Source organism: Artemia sp. Qi Xiang Cuo, chromosome 2 (genome assembly GCF_049724085.1).
Source record: "Artemia sp. Qi Xiang Cuo chromosome 2, ASM4972408v1, whole genome shotgun sequence".
Lineage (NCBI taxonomy): Eukaryota > Metazoa > Arthropoda > Branchiopoda > Anostraca > Artemiidae > Artemia > Artemia sp. Qi Xiang Cuo.
Window position 1 is genome coordinate 70,048,474 of NC_142795.1, and position 16,298 is coordinate 70,064,771.

The 16,298-nt window shown below is 36.5% G+C and overlaps 1 protein-coding gene across 3 annotated transcripts in view; it reads left to right on the forward strand.

Annotated features, from left to right (window-relative positions):
- The window catches only part of Clk (circadian locomoter output cycles kaput protein Clock), a 103,226-nt gene that overhangs the window by 13,078 nt on the left and 73,850 nt on the right, over positions 1 to 16,298 (forward strand). For all 3 annotated transcript variants that reach the window (XR_016143120.1, XR_016143119.1, XM_089102788.1), the window contains exons 3-5: positions 5,000 to 5,091; positions 14,826 to 14,915; positions 16,106 to 16,220. Coding sequence is in view for 1 of the 3 variants with exons in the window: in XM_089102788.1 (XP_088958914.1) it covers positions 5,000 to 5,091; positions 14,826 to 14,915; positions 16,106 to 16,220 (297 nt within the window). In the remaining 2 variants the exon portion in view is untranslated. The remainder of the gene's footprint in view (positions 1 to 4,999; positions 5,092 to 14,825; positions 14,916 to 16,105; positions 16,221 to 16,298) is intronic.

The window sequence follows — 16,298 nt, forward strand, 5'->3', positions numbered from 1 at the left end:
TTGTCCATTAAGCCGAAGAAGCTATGCAGAAAAGTTATTTTCATGATGAAATAAATTGCAAATATCATTAAAAATAAAATAAAAATGAAAAGAGAACATCATTTAGAACGAAATTAGTGATGTTAACAACCGTTCCCAATCTTCCACAATCTCAGTGCAGTATTCTATACTTGTAATCCGTTTTTTGCAAGTTGTATTCAGAATTCCTGGAAATCACGGAAATCCTACTATTTCCAAACAGTGAATTTCTAAAGAGATAGCTTTCAAGGATTTCTTTTCTACGCTGCATGTATTATGCATCCAGGATCATTTTTTTCTTTTTATTCTTTTATGTAATTGAAATAGAATATATCCAGACTAACCGGATTTTGAATCCTATATTGGTTAAATTCAGTTTGAACTGATATTTTAGAGGTTTTGAATTAAAAATACCATAGTCCAATAAAAAAAGACCAATAAATGCCAAAATTTGTAATTTTTGTGGATCATGCAACGTCATTCGTTTTAATGCAGGGTTTCTCAACCGTTATTTCGTGGAACTCAAAGGTTGCCGGGAATGGTCTCTAGAAGCTTCGCAACAAAGAGTGAGCCACAACGAGCTACAATGAAATCACGCAAATTACATTGAGCAAGTGATGTGTGCAAGTATTCTTTAAAAATGAAAATATTATTATGGGTTCTGTAAGAATAAGAAGTTTGAGAAACCCTGGTTTAATACAGGCAATAAAAAATGTCCGGATATGAAAAAAAAGAATGGACATGTTTTTGCAGTATTGAGAATCCTAAAATTAGGCATATTACCGTTTAATCGTCACATAAATTATTTTTGAAGGTTTCTCTTCTGTTTATGTTAAATTTACCCAATGTGTAGCTTGACCATTCAAAACGATCCTTTCTTTGCTGTAAAGAAAGTAAAAAAAAAAATTATAGTAGGAGAATGACGAATCAAATGATTTGGTGCTAATGCCATATATTCAGTGTCCAATTAAAAAAGAGTAAAGTGAGTTAACAGTAACCTGTTAAAAAAAAGAATAACATTTATAGTACGGTTGATTGAACTATGATTCTTTGAATTAAAACGACCGCAATCAGTTACTGTCTGACTAATCATGCTGTATGGCAATAGTGTTTAATTAATTTTTTCCGATCTCGGCTAGAAGCGCTAGACTTTTTTGTTAACATAACATAAATAGAAACATGACAACCCTGTAAATATATGAATTTATTCAAGGGCCATCATACTGCAACTGCCTTTTCTCGATTTGATTGGTCATTATTGTCTGGCTATGATGTTTTTTGATTTTCATAGCATTCATTATTCCATATGTATAATATGCCAAGTTCATGCAGGAAATATTTTTTTTTCAAATAGCAGATGAATAGATTTAGACTTTCAAGTTTTTAATCTAGAAGTGATTGAATTGAATAGGTAGACATAATATGTTGGGAGTAGCTTATTTGATTCGTAGTTTAGAGTTTTATTGTCTTCCTGTAATGAAATAGCCATCATGCGCCTTGTTGGCCCTCGGATTATAATCTTGGTATAAAAAGGTTCTTGACATCTGACAAGAATATAGTGTTAAGGTCCTAACTCAAGAGGCGTCAAATTTTGCATTATGGGTAATTTTTTCTCAGGTCGTTTGACAAAAAGAGGGTTTTTGCGTCGTCGAATGCACTTTTTAAGATTCAGAGCGATCGGAGGGTGGATACCCCCCCCCCCCACACATACACCCTGTATTTTTCCGATATGCAACTTATCGAAATTTTGAGATGGCCATTTTATGTCGTAGAAACTTCAAAAAGAGCTCATTCGATTGGAAATTAAAAGGGTTAGTTCTCTTTAATAATCGAAAGTGATTGGAGGGCAACTACTCCTCCCACCCTCACTGTTTCCTCAAACTTATCCAATCAAAATTTTGAGATAACCATTTTGTTCAACGTAGTTGAAAGGTCCGGAAATTATGTCTTTGAGGATGACAACTCCCCTACAGCCCTCTGGGCAAGGGTTGTAAGTTGTGCCCTGCGGGCATATATGGTATATATAGAAAGGGTGATCGCATAAACTTCTGAGGGAGCTCAATTTATTGGTAATCAGAAGTTATAGTGCACTTTATAAGATTCAGAGTGATCGGAGGGTGGATGCCCCCCATACGTTACCTAATATTTTATCAAAATGCATCTGATACAAATTTTGAGATGGCCATATACTGTCTTAGAAACTTCGAAAAGAGCTTATTCGATTGGAAATTGAAAGGACTAGTGTCCTTTGTAATAGTCGCCCTCCCACGCCCACCATTTCCCCAAAGACAACCAATCAAAATTACCAGATAACCATTTTGTTCAATGTAATTTAAAGGTCTGGAAATTATGTCTTTGAGGATGCCAACCTCCCCCCCCCAGATCCTTCAGGGTAAGGGCTGTAAGTTATACCCTGGGGACATAAAAATACATATAGAAAGGTTGGTCGTATAAATTTTGGAGGGGGATCATTGGATTGGTAATCAGAAGTTCTAGTGCACTTTTTAAGATTGAAATTGATCAGAGGGTGGATGCCCCCCTACGCCTCGTATTTCACCGAAATTTGTCTGATAGAAATTTTGAGATGGCCATTTGTTGTCGAAGAAACTTCGGAAACAGCTTATTCGATTGGAAATTGAAAGGACCAATGCCCTTTTTAATAGTCAAAAGTGATTGAAGGGTAACTAACCCCCGTCCCACGCCCACCATTTCCCCAAAAATATCCAACAAAAATCTGAGATATCCATTTTGTTCAGCGTAATTGAAAGGTCTGGAAATTATGTCTTTGAGTATGAAAACCCTCCCACAACCCTCAGGGCAAGGGTTGTAAGTTATGCCCTGGGGCGTATAAGATATATATAGAAAGGGTGACCGTATAAACTTCGGAGGGGGCTCACTGGATTCGTAATCAGAAGTTCTACTGCCCTTTTTAAGATTCAAAGTGATCAGAGGGTGGATACAGCCCGCCACCAAACCTCATATTTTCCCGAAATACATCTGATAGAAATTTTGAGATGGCCATTTGTTGTCGTAGAAACTTCGAAAACAGTTCATTCGATTGGAAATTGAAAGGGCTAGTGCCCTTTTTAATAGTCGGAAATGATTGGAGGGCAACTAATCCCCCTCCCGCACCCACCATTTCCCCAAACACATCCAATCAAAATTTTGAGATAACCATTTTGTTCAACATAATTGGGAGGCCCGGAAATTAAGTCTTTGAGGATGAACCCCCCCCCTCCCACAGCCCTCAGGGCAAGGGTTGTAAGTTGTGCCCTGGGGGTGTATAAGGTATATATCGAAAGGGTGATCGTATAAACTTCAGAGGGGGGTCGTTGGATTGGTCATCAGCAGTTCCAGTGCCCTTTATAAGATTCAGAGTGATCAGAGGGTGGATGCCCCCCCCCCCCGCAAACCTCGTATTTTCCCGTAATGTATCTGACAGAAGTTTTAAGATGCCCATTTGTTGTCAAAATTTGGGATAGCAATTTTGTTCAGCGTAGTTGAAAAATATCTTGAGGATGATACTAAATTTTCTATCTCAGGTTAACTTCAAAGCTGTAAAAATCAATTTAAAAAATATAGTGTGTGTCAGGATTATAAAACGTTGAAAAAGCTTCTCCAACATGCAAACAGCACCCCGAACAATGGATTCTTATAGAAAAAAACTGAAGAGATATGAAATATTATTTTTTCCATTAAAAAGATTGTCAATAAAAAACGAACAGAAATTAATTTAAAAAAAACTTTTCCCTCAAGACAAGTTTTTCAAAGAAAAGTAAAGAGCTGCATTAAGCCAAGAGTGAGCAAAAATAAAGTCTATGCGTCCTTTTTCTATGCCTTCTCAAGACCAGAACACAATTTGCGCTTTACTGAGAACAAAATACGTTTGAAATGTTGTCACTTTTCTTACTTTCATAAATGAAAAATTATCAAAACCTTAAAGAAGTAATGTCAGTAGCCTATATGTCAATTTAGCTGACAATCCATGTTTTTTTTTTTCAGTAAAGCGCAAATTGTGTTCTGATATTGAGAAGGCATAGGTGTAATCAGCCCTACATATGTTAATTTTTGCTCGTTTTGAGTTTGACTTGGCTATTTATTGTAATTTCTGTTCGTTTTGAGTTTCATATATTTATTGATAGTGATTTGTGGTAGTTTTACGCATGGAATATTATTTAACTTTATTTTTGCTCATTCTTGGCTTAATTCTGGAGCTCTTTACTTTTCTTTGAAAAACTTGTCTTGTGGAAAAAGTTTTTTAAATTAATTGTTTAGACAAAGAAGTGTTAACGATATCAATTTTATTTGCAGCCAAAAAGAAAAAACGAAAAAAGCAAAAATTGATTGACAAAAAAAAAAATCGGTAATAATTACCTTTTTTGGTAAGAATTATCTTGTATTTGTGGCTGCTTTGTGCAACCCACTTAAATACCAAAAATTTTCAGGACATGAAAAACTGTTTTTTTATAGGGATTTCAGTAGGCTATAAGAACGATTTTTTTTATTGTTTAGATAAAGGAATGTTAAGGATAGAAATTCTATTGGTAGCTAAAGAAAAAGAAAAAAATTGATTGACTAAAAAGACATTTTCAGTAAGAATCAGTTTTTTGTGTATAGGAATAAGGTTTTATAATCCTTTAGACAAAGGGTTGTTGGTGATGGATATTTTGTTTGCTGATATAAGAGAAAGAAAGAAAAATACAATTGATGCATTAGAAATTCATCTTCGGTAATAATTAGCTGGGCGAGGTGTGAACCAAGCAGCCAAGATATGTAAAAACAACTCCGAAAATGAAAATGGCAAACGGAGTTTCGAAGTTCTGGTTAATAGCGAAGTTTAAACTTGATGGGTAGGAATTACCCCGTATACAAAATGGACTGCCGTCCCGCTTAACTCCCTCTCCATGGTAAATTCTAATGATATGTCATATTTTAAGCTCTTGAATTAATAGTGATTCCCAGTTTCTTTTTTTTTCAACAGAAATAAGTGCTCAACTGCAGGGTCAAGAAATACCAGAAGATTGGAAGCCGTCATTTCTGTCAAATGAAGAATTCACACATCTGATTCTAGAGGTAGTGCTTTCTTATTTATTTAATGACAAGAAGTGACATTGTTTAATGACATTTAAGTGACAAGAATGATTGGAGGGCAACTGACCTCCTCCCACGCCCATTTATTTCACTAAGTCATCTGATCAAAATTCTGAGATACCTATTTTGTTCAATATAGTTGAAAGATCAAATAACTATGTCTTTAGGGGTAAATGACCCCCCATAGTCTGGAAATCTGCCCATTTTTTACTTATAGTATTTGTTATTGGGAAGTATACAGGAATTTTTCGGGGGGGGGGGTGCTTAAGGTGGATTTCTATTTGGAGAACCTCCCGTAGGGAGGAAAATTTCTGGAGGTGGGTGAGGGGGTGAAAATTCCAGGTAAAATTTTACACTGGGATGATTGGACAAAATTTCTATACGAAATTCTTGTCAACTGTCTTACGTTATCTTTGCCAACTTAGTTTTGCATGTGGAGATGTTCCGGGGGCTATTTTTCGCGTGTTTTGTTTACATATAGCATTTGACTGGGAAGTATGCAAAAATTAATTTTTCGGGGGGGGGGGGCGTGTGCTTGGGGTGGATTTTCATTGGGAGAATCTTCCTTGGGTAGGGAAATTTCCGGGGGGGATTCCAGGGAAAATTTTACACTGGTGGAATCTGACAGAATTTCTATGCGAAATGCTTGTTAATTGTCTTACATTATTTTTGCCAACTCAATTTTGCATGTGGAGATGTTCCGGGGGATTTATCCAGAGGCTATTTTCCGCGTTTTTTTGATTTCCATTAAAAATTTACACGGAAGGGGGCATCTCCGGAGTGATAGAGAAACCGATTAGAGATTAAAGTCTTATTCAAATTAAATAAAAAAAACAAGTTTTTTTAACTGAAAGTAAGGAACGACGTTAAAACTTAAAACGAACAGAAATTATTCCGTATATGAAGGGGCTGTCCCTCCTCAACGCCTCGCTCTTTACGCTAAAGTTTTTTTATTGTTTAAAAAAATAGAGTTGTGAGAAAGTCAAACTTTAGCGTAAAGAGCGAGGCGTTGAGGAGGGGACAGCCCCTTTCATATACAGAATAATTTCTGTTCGTTTTAAGTTTTAACGTCGTTCCTTACTTTAAGTTAAAAAAACTTGTTTTTTTTATTTAATTTTTTAAAGTTTTCGAATTAATTCAGGTTTTGATTTTTTCTCACCGTACATGAATAATTAAAAAAAAATTTGCATATTATATTTGGTTAAATGGCTTTCACGAAACTTGTTTAATTTTATTTACGAACGTTTTTATTAGTAATAAATATACGTAACTTAGAATTAACTTACGTAACGAACTTCTATATTCATAAATTTTTAACACGTATATTAGAGGGTTCGCCCCCTAGTCAATACCCTGCTCTTTAAACTATGTTCGAATTTTTTCCGGTTCTTGAAAAATGACCTCTTAATCACAATCAGTTGATCAGTTGAAAAACTTGTTTTTTTTATTTAATTCCTGATCTTTTTCTTTAATAATGCTGGGAAATCCGGCGCCCCCTTCATAGCAATGTCCCTTCCCCCATGAAAACTTCCTTCATAGAAAGATCCTTCCATATAGCCCCCGACCCTCTCCTTCCCCCACCTACCAGAAAAAATCTCCTCTGAAAAAGTCTGTATACTTCCCAATAACCAATACTATATGTTAACATTGAGTAAAGTTCATAACTTTCAGCCCTCCCCCTGGGGACTTTGGGGGATCAAGTCATCCTAAAAGACATTTTTATCATATTTTCGACCATGCTGAACAAAATGGCAATCTCAAAATTTTGATCGGGTGACTTTGGGAAAAAAATGAGCGTGGGAGGGGGCCTAGTTACCCTCCATTTTTTTTGGTCAATTAAAAAGGGCAATATAACTTTTAATTTCCGTTCCAATGAGCCCTCATACGATATTCTAGGACCACTGGGTCGATACGAACACCCCTGGGAAAAAAAAACAAAAAACAAACAAACAAACACACAAACACACAAACAAATAAACACGCATCCGTGATCTTTCTTCTGGCAAAAAATGCAAAATTCCACATTTTTGTAGATAGGAGCTTGAAACCTCTACAGTAGGGTTCTCTGATACGCTGAATATGATGGTGTGATTTTCATTAAGGTTCTATAGCTTTTAGGGGGTCTTTCCCCCTTTTTTCTAAAATCAGCCAAATTTTCTCAGGCACGTAATTTATTATGGGTACTTAATGACTAAACTTAATGAAACTTATATATTTGAAAACAGCATTAAAATCTGATTCTTTTGACGTATCTATTGGTATAAAAATTCCGTTTTTTAGAGTTTCGGTTACCATTGAGCCGGGTCGCTCCTTACTTACAGTTCGTTACCACGAACTGTTTGATGAAAGTATGCTAAGGATAATTTTTCAGGCTGAATCGTCCACATGAAATTTTACGAGAGGGGAGATTCCAGCGATGATGTAACTGTCTGGAGGGAACTTGATGGGGGGTGCACTTTACTTTGGATGACATTTTTACGGAGGAGTTTCCCGTAAGGGGGGGGGGCATATTTCATGGAGGCTGAGCCAGATTTACCTGCATTATTTGAAAAACGAACAGAAATTAAATAAAAAAAACATGTTTTTTAGCTGAAAGTAATGAGCAACATTAAAACTAAAAACGAATAGAAATTATTCTGTATATGAAGATTTGCCCTCTCCGCAATACCTTGCTCTTTACACTAAAGTTTGAATGTTTGTCCCAATTTTAATGTTGTCCCAATATAAATGTTTTTACTTTTATAACTTTAATAAATCAAATAATATTAACATTTTGATTACTAAATATCAGTATATGTATATTAAACTGACAGTGCACATTCATTTTTTTTTTTTCAGTAAAGTGCAAATTTTGTTCTGGCCTTGGGAAGGCATAGGGGTTTTGCGCCCCACTTATGTTAATTTCGGCTTGTTTTAAACTTGACTCTGTTAATTATTGTAATTTTTATTTGTTTTGGGGTTCATATATTCATCGAAACTTATATGTGGAGGTTCCACGCTTGATAGATTATTTTATATAATTTTTGCTAATTTTTTGTTTAATGGAGTTCTTTACTTTTCTTTGAAAAACTTATCTTGTGGAAAAAGTTTTTTTTTAATTAATTTTTGTTCGTTTAATATTGACATAGCCTTTTCAGAGAAAAAGAAAGCAATGGTTTAAATCTTTTTTTTAAGACTTAATAGTGTGGCCTGGTATTTATAGGCCGGAGAAATATTTTCAGTAATTTTTAACACCACATACCCTTTCAAAAATTTTGACACAAATAATACTGTTTAATTTAGTTTCATACCTCCTCTAGTTGACCTAAAATGGAAAACTTGATACCATTTGCAATATAATCTATTTACTTTCTTTGATAGCTTGGATACACTTACACTTTTTTGATTTGTTTAAATTTTAAGAGAAAAATTGGGTGGTTTGGGGTGGGTGGGTGGGTGTGGAAGGGGGATTAGTTGCCCTCAAATCCCTTCTAACTATTAAAAAGGGCAACAGTTCTTTCTATTTTCAATCGAATGAGCCCTTTTTGAAGTTCCCACGACAACTCCTTCGATACGAAGTGCCCTAGTCTACACAACAACAACAACAACAAACAATACATTATACCCACTTTGATCTTTGCTATAAAAATGTCAAGCCTTTCGATCACTTTCGACTATTAAAAAGGGCACTAGGCCTTTCAATTTCCAATCAAATGAGCCCTTTTTGAAACAACAACGCTTTCTATTAACACCTTATATACCCTCAAGGCATAAATTACAACCCGTAACATGAGGTTTGTTAGGGTGGTTGTCATCCTCTAAGACCAAATTTCCAGAACTTTCAGCTATGTTAAACAACATCGCTATTTCAAAATTTTGATTGGACGTGTCTGGGGACATGGTGGGCGTGAGAGGGGCGGTAGTCTCTCTCCTATCACTTTCAACTATCAAAAATAACCCTATCCATTACAATGTAAAAAGAAATGATCACTTTTGAATCTTAAACGAAGAAACTGTCATTAAAACTCTTATATGCCCCCAGTGGATAACATACCCCCCTGGCCCTACGTGCTTGGAGGGGGGGGGGTGTCTTCATCCGACGCATAATTTTCTGAACCTTCTTCTACGTTTAACCAAATGGGTGTCTAAAAATATTGATTGGATGTGTTTGGTGGAATGGTGGGCGTGAGAGGGGGATTAGTTGTCCTCCAATCACTTTCGACTATTACAAAGGGCACTAGCCCTCTCAATTTCGGATTGAACGAGCCCCTTTTGAAGTTTTACGACAACTTTATCTATGAAAACCTTATATGCCCCCAGGGCAGAACTTACAACCTTTGCCCTTTGGGCTCTGGGGGGTTTGTCATCCTTAAATACATAATTTCCAGAACTTTCAACTACGTTAAACAAAATGACTATCTCTAAACTTTGATTGAATGTTTTTTGAGAAATGGTAGGCGTGAGAGGGGGGTTAATTACTCTCCACTCACTTTCGACTATTAAAAAGGGCAATTTCAATTTCCAATCAAATGAGCCCTTTTTAAAATTTATTAACAACTTTCTAGATAAACTTTATATGCCCCCAGGGCAAAACTTAAAACCCTTACCCTGAGGGCTCTGAGGGGGTTATCATCCTAAAAGACCTAATTTCAAGAACTTTCAACTACGTTGAACAAAATGGATATCTCTAAATTTTGATTGAATGTGTTTGGGAAAATGGCGGGCATGAGAGGAGCGTTAGTCGTTCTCCCATCACTTTCAACTATTAAAAAAGGCACTAGCCCTTTCAATTTCCAATTGAATGAGCCCTTTTAAAGTTTCTACGCTTTCAATAAAAACCTTATACGCCCCCCGGGCAAAAATTACACACCTTTCCCTGAGGGCTGTGGGGGGGGGGGTTGTCATCCTTAAAGACCTAATTTCCAAAACATTCAACTACGTTGAATAAAATAGCTATCTAAAATATTGATTGGATGTGTTTGGAGAAAGTTTTGGCGTGAGAGGGGGATTAGTTGCCTTCAAATCACTTTCAACAATTAAAAAGGGCACTAGCCCTTTGAATTTCCAATCGATTGAGCCCTTTTTCAAGTTTCTACGACAATAACAAAAACCTTATATGCCCCCAGGGCATAACTTATACCCCTTGCCCTGAAGACTGTGAGGGGAGTGTCCTGCTCAAAGATATAATTTCCTGAACTGTGAACTGCGTGGAACAAAATGGCTATCTCAAAATCTTCATTGGATGTGCTTGGGGAAATGGTGGGCGTGGAAAGGGTGTTAGTTGCTTTCCAATCACTTTCGACTATTTAAAAGAGCACTAGCCATTTCAATTTCCAATCGAATGAGCCCTTTTTGAAGTTTCTATGACAAGGCGTTCTATAAAAATCTTATATGCCCCCGGGGCATTATTTACAACCCTTGCCCTGAGGGCTGTGAGGGGGGGGGGGGGTTGTCATCCTCAAAGATCTAATTTCCAGAACTTTGAATAAAATAGCTACGTTGAATAAAATGGCTACGTTGAATAAAATGGCTATCTCAAAGATTAGTTGCGCTCTAATCAATTTCGACTATTAAAAAGGGCACTAGCCCTTTGAATTTCCAATCGAATGAGCCTTTTTTAAAGTTTCTACGACAACGCCTTCTATAAAAAACCTTATATGCCCCCAGGGCATAACTTACAACCCTTGCCCTAAGGGCTGTGGGAGACTGTCCTCAAGAATATAATTTCTATCTGGAAATAAACTGCGCTGAACAAAATGGCTATCTCAAAATTTTGATTGGATGTGTTTTGGGAAATAGTGGGCGTGGAAGGGTTGTTAGTCGCCTTCCAGTCACTTTCGACTATTAAAAAGGGGACAAGCCGCACCAATTTCCAATTGGAAGAGTGCTTTTCGAAGTTTCTACGACAACTTCTTCGATACGAAGTGCCCTGCTCTAATGGAAAAAATTAACAAATAATACATTGTGTCAACATCGTTCTTATATGCCCCAAGGGAGTAACATAAAATTCTTGCCCTGAAGGCTCTGAGGGGGTTATCGTCCTAAAAGACCTAATTTCCAGAATTTTCAACTACGTTGAACAAAATGGATATCTCAAAATTTTGATTGGATGTATTTTGGAAAATGGTGGGCTTGAGAGGGGCGTTAGTCGCTATCCAATCACTTTCAACTATTAAAAAGGCACTAGCCCTTTCAATTTCCAATTGAATGAGCCCTTTTGAAGTTTCTACGACAATGCTTTCAATAAAAACTTTATATGCCCCACGGCATAACTTACAACCTTTGCACTGAGGGCTCTGAGGGGATTATCATCCTAAAAGACCTAATTTCAAGAACTTTAAACTACGTTGAACAAAATAGATATCTCAAAATTTTAATTCGACGTGTTTGGGAAAATTGTGGGTGTGAGAGGGGCTTTAGTCGCTATCCAATTACTTTCAACTATTAAAAAAGGCACTAACCCTTTCAATTTCCAATTGAACGACCTTTTTTGAAGTTTCTACGACATCGCTTTCAATAAAAACTTTATGTGCCGCCAGGGCATAACTTACAACCCGTGCCCTGAGGGCTGTGGGGGGAGAGGTTGTCATCCTTACAGACCTACTTTCCAAATCTTTTAACAACATCGAACGAAATGGCTATCTAAAAATTTTGATTGGATGTATTTGGGGAAAAGATGGGCGTGAGAGGGGTTTTAGTTGCCCTCAAATCACTTTCGACTATTAAAAAGGGGGCTAGCCCTTTGAATTTCAAATCGAATGAGCAATTTTTTAAGTTTCATCGTCAAAGATTTCAATAAAAAACCTTATATGCCCCCAGGGTTTAACTTATAATCCTTTCCCTTAGGGTTATGGGGGAGTTTCCTCCTCAAAAAAATACTTTCTATCTTGAAATCAACTACCCTGAAAAAAATGGCTATCTCAAAATTTTGATTGGATATGTGAGGGGGAATGATGGGCGTGGGGGGGTTAGTTGCCCTCCAATCACTTTGACTATTAAAAAGGGCACTAGCCCTTTGAATTTCCAATCGAATGAGCTCTTTTTGAAGTTTATACGACAACGCCTTCTATAAAAACCTAATATGCCCCCAAGGCATAACTTACAGCCCATGCTCTGAGGGTTTTTGGGGATTGTCCTCCTCGAAAACATATATTCTATCTCGAAATCAACTACGCTGAACAAAATAGCTATATGGCAATTTGGATTGGATGTGTTTGGGGTAAGGATGGGCGTGGGGGGGGGGCTAGTTGCCCTCCAATCACTTTCGACTATTAAAAAGGGCACTAGCCCTTTGAATTTCCAATCGAATGAGCATTTTTTTAAGTTTCTACGACAACGCCTTCTATAAAAACCTTATCTGCCCCCAGGGCATAACTTAAAACCCTTGCCCTGAGGGTTGTGGGGGGGGGGGAGTTTCCTGCTCAAAAACATATTTTCTATCTGGAAATCAACTACGCTGAACAAAATGGTTATCTCAAAATTTTGATTGGTTGTGTTTGGGAGAATGATGGGCGTGGGGGGGGGCTAGTTGCCCTCCAATCCCTTTCGACTATTAAAAAGGGTACTAGCCCTTCGAATTTCTAATTTAATGAGCCTGTTCTGAAGTTTCTACGACAACGCTTTCTATAAAACCTTATATGCCTCCTGGGTATAACTTTAAACCCTTGCCCTGAGGGTTGTGAGGGAGTGTCCTCCTCAAAACATATTTTCCATCTGGAAATCAACTACGCTGAAATCTCAAAATTTTGATTGGATGTGTTTGGGGGAATGATGGGCCTGGGGGGAGGGGAGGGGCTCACTTTCGACTATTAAAAAGGGCACTAGAACTCTCAATTTCCAATCGAATGAGCCTCTTTTGAAGTTTCTACGACGACCCCTTCCATATGTGCCCTGCTCTAAAGGAAAAAATAATAAATAGTACATTTTGCCAACACAGCCCTTCGAATTTCCAATTTAATGAGCCTGTTCTGAAGTTTTCTACGACAACGCTTTCTATAAAACCTTATATACCTCCTGGGTATAACTTTAAACCCTTGCCCTGAGGGTTGTGAGGGAGTTTCCTCCTCAAAAACATATTTTCTATCTGGAAATCAACTACGCTGAATAAAATGGCTATCTCAAAATTTTGATTGGATGTGTTTGGGGGAACGCGAGGCTTGGGGGGGCTAGTTGCCCTCCAATCACTTTCGACTATTAAAAAGGGCACCAGCCACTCCAATTTCCAATCGAATGAGCCCTTTTCGAAGTTTCTACGACAATTCCTTCGATACGAAGTGCTCGGGTGGAGAAAAAAAAAAACACATTGTGCCCACATCGTTCTTTACTTAGGCAGCGCTAGCGCGCTGCCTATGATTGGATGTACTAATTGAACAGCAACTGTTAACCACTGAACATATTAACCGAACATAATATCTAATGACTATATGCTAGCCTTTAAAGCATTATAGATGTTTCAATCAAGTAAATACAGTCTTTAGCTGCATCTTCCTAACAATTCTGGAGCAGCGATGTCGATGGTAAGGGTTTAATCTTACAAAGTGATCATTTTCCTGATGTAAAGATTAGGATTTCTATCACTGGCTAAATTGATTGAAATATTCTTACAAACAGAAAGTAAATGTCAGTTTGTACCCTTTGATAACCCGTGTTTGACAGTTTTTCGTCTACATGTACTTGAAGTGTTACTTAAGTACAGCATCTAATATTTCAGTATAACTTTCTTTAGGTACGATAGAATAACTAGGCTAATGCTACTTGAGTTTCTAAAGTGCTGATAGATTTTTAAATACCTTTACAATACACTTTGGTTATTTGAGGTTAAGCTTTTCAGAAATCTTTCAAATTTTCTCAGCACCGTGCAAGTGTTTCTCCTTCAGAAAATGTTCTAACACCCAACGTAAACCTCAGAATTGTTGTGCCTTAAACTTGCGTTTCTTTTTTGTAGCAACTTTTAGGCCTTTTATTAAATTTAGAGTGTGTTTTAATCAATTTCTGTGGTCATTTTCATTATTGAGCTAGAGTTTATATCCGAATTTCAGAAAATCGCGTTTAGTACCCTTTGGCTTTTCTTTCTTGACGACACTGACAATCATCTATTTGAAAAGCTAGAACATTAAGTTTTAGGTTTTGCTGGAAACCCGATCAAATTTTTGATTAAAATGAACTTTCAGATTAAAATTCCTGGGACAATGTTCATTTCAACGGCTGGATATTTCATAGTTTACACCAGGTAATTCCGGCTGTCTTATTAAAAAGGAGACCTTTGCTGTTTTTATAATTTCACATAAAGATGAAAAAGCTAACCAGGTTTGCATACATTTTGTGGTTTACCACTTCTGCATATGTATCTGCTGTGCTCTAACTGCATTCCAAAAAAAAGCTAATAACAGAACTACAAATAGGTAAGGAAGCAGGGCCGTATCCAGTATTTTTGTTCGGGGTGGGGGGGGGTACATAAAAACGATTTGTATGTATTTGTGTCACGTTTTTACGAGTCGGAAAAACATTTCGAGGGGGAAGAGGCTCAACCACTCCCCCTTGAATACGGCCTTGTAAGGAAGCACCCCAACAGTTCTGAAAATATCACTGTTTAACTTATACCCGCCTCTCCAAGTTCCTGCTTTTGTACAGATGGCACGTGGAATGACCATAGTGTTCTAGAAATTTATATTGAACAGGCTACTTCTGGTGAAATTAACTTTTTATTTTGGATCTGTTTAAGTTTCTTTTTTATCTAGGCACTGGATGGATTTATATTAGTGTTTGGAACTGATGGGAAGATATTATACGCCAGTGAAAATATTACATCATTGCTTGGACACTTGCCGGTAGGTAAAAGAAACTTGTAGTTTATATGATACGTTATTCCTACTAATAAGGAAAATATCTATCAATAGAGACATCCTTCCACTATCTAATACTTCTCCGTATAATCGATAATCCAGCATAATTAAATGTTACTGAAGCATTACATAATTGAAAAATAATAAATATATATATAACGGAAAATTCTTCTTCTGTATTTCATATGATTGATTATCTCAAATTAGTAGAAAAAGTTAATGTTTAAGCTGGGAGTACTGTGCGGCATCGCTAGTCGGCAGCACATTTTTTTTAATGTTAATTTAATAAAAAAAACCGTGGGTAATTTTTTTTTTTAGTTTTAACTATCTAGTTTGTACCTAGTGCAAGTGGTGTTGAAAGTTTAACCAGCTACTGATAAATGAGGGAAATTCACAATGCAAGTTTATTTAGCTAAAAAAAAAAAAAAAAAAAAAATGCAAAACACGTTTGAAATCCTCTAAGAAAGCATTATAGACAGAAAATATGATTTCTGTCAAGTCTTTTCTTCAAATCTTAGCCTCCCTGAAAATTTTGCATCCTCTCCCCCCCCCCCAGGAAAATGTCTGTGCGTGCCCTTGAGACATGGTGTTGTCAGAAGCATGCTTTTTAGCACAAGTTAACATGTTGCCATTCACAGTTGGACAGACTTTGATGCGGGAGATCCGTCATGTTCCAAAGGTAGCGAAATTTTACAAAACCCCAATCCTGTTTGTATGTTATAAAAATTCATCAATTTTTATTTCACAGGGATTTTTATAGGTTACTTACCCATTAAATTTTGAAAGTATACCAGTGTCATCTATTAAAATAAGGACACTTTTTTTTAAACTAACCAAGGTTAAAACTAGTCGTTAAGAAACAGAAAACTTATGAATTCAACTTGGTTCCGTTTAATTATTCGGCAAAATTGTATTATTGTTTTTAAGCCCCACAACTGTTAATGCAAATGATATATTCTAATTAAAAAAACAGTCCTGTCAAAGTCTAGTTACATCTATGAATACGAGTGCACTGAATCCCTAAAATGGTCTTATTTATTCAACGAGTTTGTAGGAGAATGATAATACGCCAATGGCAAAAAAGACTTAATATGTGAAAAATTAGGCCTACATTATTTATTCAACCATTTTTTTTCATTATCATATTTGATATATTATTTTATTTTCATTTTCAGAATGATTTGCTTAGTAGAAGTATTTACGACTTTATTCTTGCGGATGATAAGAAGCATATAATTGATATCATACAGAATCCAGATAATGCTGCTAGTGCCTCTAGTCCTGATGCAGGTACGAGTTTATTGGTTATAATTCATAGATTATAAATACCGAGAAAAGATTTAAAATCATGTAGGAATTGCGGCACTC